The following is a 6769-nucleotide window of genomic DNA, read 5'->3' as shown; positions in this document are numbered from 1 at the left end:
CGATCAGGAGCACACAGAGGGGCACCGCGTATGTGTGCGTTACCTCGCTTAGACCCATCACGGGAGCGCCCGATACTCGGGAAAGACGGAGCCGGAAAGCGGGAACAGGAGCACACCGAAGGGCACCTCGTATGTGTGCGTTACCTCACCCGGACCGATCACGGGAGCGCTCGATACTCGGGAAAGGCGAGGCCGGAGGAAGGCGGGGATTCTTCGAAGATATGTAGCGGAGGAGCGCTTCGAGAGCTGCCTATCTTCAGACCCTCTTCTTTTCTCGTCAGTAGGACCTTCATCTTGTCGATCTCACATGCACCCGTCTGTGCACCCTCCTCGTTCTCCTTAGGTTTGTTCTTGTTTTTAGTTGTGGGAGACATATTGGCAGATAGTTTTTCCCTCGGGTTCGGCCATCATGGCACCTCCACCGCAGTGGAGGATCTTCCCCCGGTAAGAAAGGCCCTATTTATGGGCCGGGAAGCGGAGAGGCCGTTTGTCGGGGGAGCCGCACCCTATCCCGGCCAGTGACTCTATACAAAAGGTTTCCTGGAGACGGCCAGGCCCACTCTGATGCTACAGGATTATCCTCACCCCAGGAGTGAGGCGCGCACCGATCCGATCGGTCGCATACCTCGCCCCCGGGCTAGAGTTCACTAAGGAACTTCCCCCTTAGTACGGGTACGAGGGGACGGTGGCTCGCCGCCCCTCCATACACGCGCCCGGACTGCCGGTTTCAACGCCCTGATAGGCTCCAGTCAGACGAACGGGAGCGGTTTTCCCACATTAAACATGCCACTTCCTGCGGACTTTGCCAGTAAACTGGGCTTACGGTCCCGCGTAGTCCATGGCAGAGGTCAGGTACAGACGTCACCGCTCGTCCCCGGTCGGGAGGTTTACTACTCCCCCCTTGGTTAGTCTCAGGGAAATATCCACCAGCAGCCGACCGCGGCCCATTCACACACCACACATACAACCGACCCTCCACCCTCCACGCCCAGCCCCGTACGCCAGGCCGCACGCCCCAGCAGCGGGACGTCGGCCCCAGACGCAGGGACTGACCGCTTCATCACGGAGGGTCGGGTGTTGGCCGGCAGGCTTGCCGACCAACTCCTCGGACCACCGGGCCCCGCCTGGGAATAAGTCCCAGCGGCCCCGGCGGTCCCCAGGCAATCGGGCCCCGCCTCGGAAACGTCCGAGCGGCCCCGATCCCCGTCTATCTTCCGGCCCACTCCGCGGATCCTGGGTACCAGTTTACCACAGAGGTTCGGCTCCTCCCCCCGGAAGAAACGGACCACGTCCGAGTCAACCGCGGGGAGGCCACGGCTTCCGGCCCACCCTTCGGCTAGGACCACGTCCCAATACCTCCAGGGTCCGGCTCTCCCCCGCCCGCGAACCCGTCCACGACGAGCCCGCTGACGGAGGAGCTCCCCCTTGCCACCACCCCCCTGCCGGAACGCCGGCGTGCTATGGGTGACGGTGACCTCCCCCCGAATCCCAGATGCCTGCCGGAAGCCGGCGTGCAATGGCATCTGCGATTCCCTCCCCCTCGTCCGGGTTCTCCCAATCCCTGTCGGGACACCGACGTGCAATGGGATCGGGGAGGAGACGACCCGGTACTGGTGGAAGGAGCAAGCTCCCCCCTATCGGCCCCAGCAGCCGGAGGTTTGAAGTCGGGGTACCTCATCCCCTACCAGCGATCGGCGGGCTCGTCCGCCACACGTGTGGTGAACGAGTCCCCCTTAACGGAGTTGCTGGACCCCGTCCGCCCTTAAAAGGGCAGAGGCGGCACTCCGACAGCGAGCACCCCAGGCCGGAGGTCACACCGACGCTAAAGCGCGCCGACAGCCGCCCACCCGGAACGCACGCCCCCGGAGCCCCGCCCGGGCTGCCGGACCCCAACTCGGAAGACGTCCGAGCGGCCCCGACAGCCCCCCGCCTACGGCCCCGGACCCCGACCTGGGAGACGTTCCAGCGGCTCCAAGGGCCCCAGGCTGCCGAGCCCTGCCTCGGAATATGTCCGAGCGGCCTCGTCAGCCCGTCTACTCGGGCGGGACGGACTCCCGGCCCCCCCAACATGGGGAGACCAAGAAGTCCACCCCCTCGTCCCCCCTGAGCTCCCCCGGGGAAGACACCCGTGGGGCCCGGTGAAGGGGACTCCCCTACCGACGAGTGATCTCGGTTCTGTCTCGACATAACCGTCGAGGCAGCCGAGACCGGAGTCGCCGGGCTCCATACCTCCCCCCATTAACTGGAGGGAGGGGTGGTACGCTCTTGGTCAGCGGACGCCCAGCCCGTGGAACCGCCGGAGCAGGGGCACACAGACGGTTCCAGGCCGAACGCCCGCCTAAGCTCCCCCACCACGACAAGGTGGCGCACCAAGGGGGAGAACTTAAGCGTAACCTTTTTTTTTTGACCCGGTGGAAATCCTCATGGACCGTCCCCCCGCTCCGCTGGGACGGAGACGGGGGGGTGTGTGGGACTCGCCCTCCCTGTACCCCAGGCAGTTGACGACCTGGGGCCAGCGTGCAATGGAGGGCGCCTACCTCACTAAAACCACCGGGAGTGGACTTCTCTGCGCCATGTTGAGCCGACCGGGGACTGCTATCGCATTACTGCCGACCGGCTCGGCGCCGCGCGCCTGTTCTTGGCCCGCTCCTCTGGGTCCAGACTTGGACCGCGCCCATTCCACTTGGGCGCTCTTCTTACGCATTTTGCGTGCGCCGCGGCAGGGGTGCCACCGGGCCCCTGCCGCGCCCCCTTGTTGCTGGTGGGGGCTGGTGAGCCGGGTGTCCTCAGCTCCCGACCCACCCCCTGGGATCCCTCTGCTTTCCCAGAGAATTCCCCTTTTAGTCGCCTCTTACGACAGGCAGGGGATACCCCGGGCCTATTCGTCGGCGGGCCCCGGACGCCTAGCGGAGGGATCACCCCTCGCTTCGACCTTTTGGTCGACCATCCCCTTTCACCAGGGGGATATCTTCTCCTTCTTATGCAGCCCTTAACTGGGGAGAGAGGGGGGAGACAGCAGGCATGCTGTCCCCACCCCCTCACCCCGGACTACCACTCTCTTAAGTGAGCTGGTCTACGTCTCCTCCTGCGGGGAGGAACGCCAGCCCTTCCCTGTCCATCCTGGGGGTCTGCCTCCCCCCTTCGGATGCGCTCCGCTTCCTCCTTAAGAAGCATCACTCCTTCGCAAAAGCCCGAAAACGAGCTCCACGCATCCTCATCTCGGACTATCGCCTCCACCACTGCACCCAGAGAGAGGTCATCTCCCACTACCCCCCTCAGCGCGCTTCTGTGCACAGCCCACGCCGGGCATACCTCCAGCGTGTGCTGTGCATTATCCTCCTCTTCGTCACAGTGATGGCAACCTGCAGTTGCCTCCTTGCCTATACGTCGCAGGTACCCACCGAAACATCCATGTCCGGTGAGCACCTGCGACGTCCTATAGGACGCTCTCGCCCACGTCCTGTCTAGCCATTCTTCCATAACTGGGAGAATGGCCTGCACGGTCCGCCGACCCGGGCATCCGGGTTTGGCCAACCTTTTCTTCCAGTCTTCGCGAGCTCTCTTCTTCGCCTGGGCGTTGATCGCCCTCCTAACTTTGCCAGCTATCGGGATCCCCCGTTCCTTCAGTTCCGTGATCCGTTCGTAGGCCCACTTATACGAGACCGCCAGTATGTCGACCGGAGGCATTCCTGCTAAAAGTGTGGCCGCCGCGTGCGACACAGTCCGGTATGATCGCGTGACCCTGACCGCCATTCGGCGCTGCGTTTGCCGCAGTATCGTTAGCGCCTTTTTATTGGTGCTTATCTCCTTTGCCCATATGGGTGCTCCATATAGCGCGATGGAGCGGACTACATTAGCGTAGAGGCGTCTCACTCTACCGCTTGGACCTCCCAAATTCGGCATTAGTCGCGACAACGCGTTTACCGCTGCTTCCAATCTGGGGGCCATCTTCGTGACATGCTCTCTGAACTCCAACCTCTCGTCTAGCAGTAGTCCCAGGTATTTTAGGTGGGACCCCACTTTGATGCGCGTATCCCCCACTGTTACGTAGGTATCCGGAGGTGGTCCATGCTTCCCACTGTGCATGAACACAGCCTCCGTCTTCTTGGCCGCCACTTTAAGGCCCAGGTCTTTGATCGCCTGGACCGTGCGTGCTACTGACATGTTTGCAGTGTCGGTAGCTTCCTTCCAGTTTCTCCCCTCGGCGAGCACCAGCGTATCGTCGGCATAACATACCAACACCGCCCCCGAGGGAAGGATTGTTTCCAACACCGCATTATACGCGACGTCCCACAGGACCGGTCCAAGCACCGAGCCCTGCGGGACGCCGCACTCCGCATTCCAAGACCTGGTCGCACCTTCCCTGTCTCTGCAGGTTATTGTCCTGCCTGATAGGTACCTACCTATAAGTACCCTGAGGTATTCCGGTACCTCCAGCTCGACCATCGCCTTTTTGATGGTTGCATGGGGGAGGGAGTTGAATGCATTTGCAATATCAAGTGCCACTGCGAGCACCACTCCCCCCCCCCTTTGTGACCCTCTCCACGTGAGCCTTGACGTAGCTGATAGCATCAACCGTCGATCGGTTCTCACGGAAGCCGTATTGCCTCATGTAGGCCTCCCCTCTCACCGCCCTCAATGCTCCGGACGAGGCGGGATGTTATCACACGCTCAAACATTTTCCCGACCTCGTCCAAGAGACAGATCGGGCGGTAGCTTGCCGGCTGGTCCTCCGGTTTACCCGGCTTCGGGATTAGGACAAGACGCGCCTCTTTCCACACCTCGGGGAAGTGTCCACTGTCCAGGCAGTCGTTCATGACCCTTTTCAGTTTTCCCGCTAGCTCGCCCACGGCGACCTTCCATGCCTCCGTCGGTATGCCGTCCGGGCCAGGCGCTTTCCCGGCCTTGAGCCTCTTTGCCGCTCTGCTCAGCTCCAGATCCGTCACGTGTAGATCCTCCTCTTCTTCCAGGTGTCCCTCGGCCGGGGTCTCCGGTGTCGGGGCTTCTGTGTCCCGGTTCTCCGGGAAGAGAGTCCTAACAACCTCCCCCAGGAATCGCGGGTCTATCGCCTCTACAGTGGGGGGCGCCCCCTTGCTAAGCTTGTTCATGACGAGCTTATAGGGACGCCCCCACGGATCCTCGTTCAATGTCGCGATAAGTTCCTCCCAGGCGGTCTCTTTTGCCCGCTTGATCGCCAGCCTGAGCACCTTACGCTCCGCCCGATACTCTTCGAGTAGGCTGTCGATCGTCTCCTGGGAGCTACCCCTCCTTCGTCGTGTGCGCTGCAAGTGTCTTCTTGCCCGGACTACCGCTCTTCTTAGCAGAGCCACCTCCTCCGACCACCAATACGCCTCCTTTCGAGGCACATAGGCAGCCCTCGGCATGGCTGCGTCGCATGCTCTGGTCATGGCGGAGCCATAGGGCCTGCTCTTCCACATTCTCCCGCTCCTCGCCCGACCACTCTTCTGCGATCAAGGATGCCCGCAGCTTGTCTGGGTCCATTTTCCTAATGGCCCACCTAGGGGGTCGCTGGTGCGCATCTCTCCCCGTTTCGTCCGACAGCTTCAGCTCGATAATGATCGGGAGGTGATCGGAGAGAATCTCCAGCTCCACCGCCACTCTCCACGAGCTGATCATCCTCGTGGCCCCAGGGGAAGTCCACGTCAGGTCGACGATGGACTCCCCCTGGGGTCTTACGCACGTACTGGTGTTGCCTCTATTTTCAAGGTGGAGTCCTAGGCGGTTGGCCCAGGCCACCACCTCTGCTCCCTTCGCATTCTGCCGCCTCGACCCCCAGAGCGTCGACGCCGCGTTAAAGTCACCCGCTATCATGACAGGTCCTGGCAGTAATCTCCTTACCTGTCTCTCCATCTCGTCCAGGCGGTCCTCCAATTCCGCCCGGGTCAGGCTGGGGCGTATATAGACCCCCATCACTGTGATGGGGCCCCACTTTACCGTCACCCATCCTTCTCCGCTGCTTCCACGAACACACGGGGTATACTCTTCCCCGGTGCGTCTCCAGAAGATGGCAACAGAATTATCTCTGCTCCCCATCCAACAAGGGTGGTCCGGGACAGTTAGTGGTTCCACCACTATCCCAAGACCGCAACCACGCTCCGCCATACTGTGGACCAGAAGGTCATGCGCCTGGCGGGCGTGGTTGACATTCGCCTGCAGTACCCTCAGCGGCATGAAGGCGCCGGTTCGCCGGCTTCCTCCGAGCCCTTCTTCCTCTCCAGCGGCCTAACGATTGTGGCCTCTGGCGCGGAGGTTTCTACCTCCATTGCCTCCTCCGTTGCGGGCATTCCGCTTGTTCCAGGGGATGGACCGGTGTTCATCCCTTGCTGCTTCGGGTCCGTCTTGTTCCGCCTTTTCTGCTCCTTTTTGGATGGCGCCTTGCATCCTTTGCCTCCGGCCTTGTGTTTTGCCGGGAGCCCCTTCTCGCTGCACACTGGGCACCTCAGCTCAGCGTTACAGTCCTGGGCTTTATGCCCATCTACTCCGCACCTATAGCAGGCGGCGCTTCTATCCACCTTGCTTCGGCACTGCTGACGTACGTGCCCCTGTTCGAGGCATCTGAAACAGATGAGGGGCCTCGCATCCAGCAGTTCCACCCTCGCGGCTACCCAGCCGATCTTTATTCGGCCAGGTGCCGCTATCCTCTTTGCCGTTGCCAGAGGGCATTGTACCCAAACGGTGCTAAGCCCGTTGGGTGCCATCCTTATTTGGCCTATCTTCACGCTTTGAGGTGGGCAGTCCCCACCTCTTA

At 61.9% G+C, this 6769-nt stretch overlaps 1 protein-coding gene across 1 annotated transcript; it reads right to left on the bottom strand.

Annotated features, from left to right (window-relative positions):
* Positions 1-5259: 5259 nt before the first annotated feature.
* On the bottom strand, positions 5260-6123 carry LOC105557050. Its single transcript, XM_012004183.1, has one exon. The coding sequence runs from the start codon at positions 6121-6123 to the stop codon at positions 5260-5262; it is 864 nt and encodes a 287-aa protein (XP_011859573.1).
* Positions 6124-6769: the final 646 nt, after the last annotated feature.

This window comes from Vollenhovia emeryi, unplaced genomic scaffold (assembly GCF_000949405.1).
Source record: "Vollenhovia emeryi isolate VEMERY1.0 unplaced genomic scaffold, V.emery_V1.0 DF939641.1, whole genome shotgun sequence".
In the NCBI taxonomy this organism is placed as follows: domain Eukaryota; kingdom Metazoa; phylum Arthropoda; class Insecta; order Hymenoptera; family Formicidae; genus Vollenhovia; species Vollenhovia emeryi.
Note: the sequence above shows the minus strand (reverse complement) of the source record. Positions and strands in the feature narration are given on the sequence as shown.

Excerpts from the sequence above, each read along its gene's own strand:
- LOC105557050 (XM_012004183.1), bottom strand. The coding sequence starts at position 6,123 with ATGGCGGAGCGTGGTTGCGGTCTTGGGATAGTGGTGGAACCACTAACT.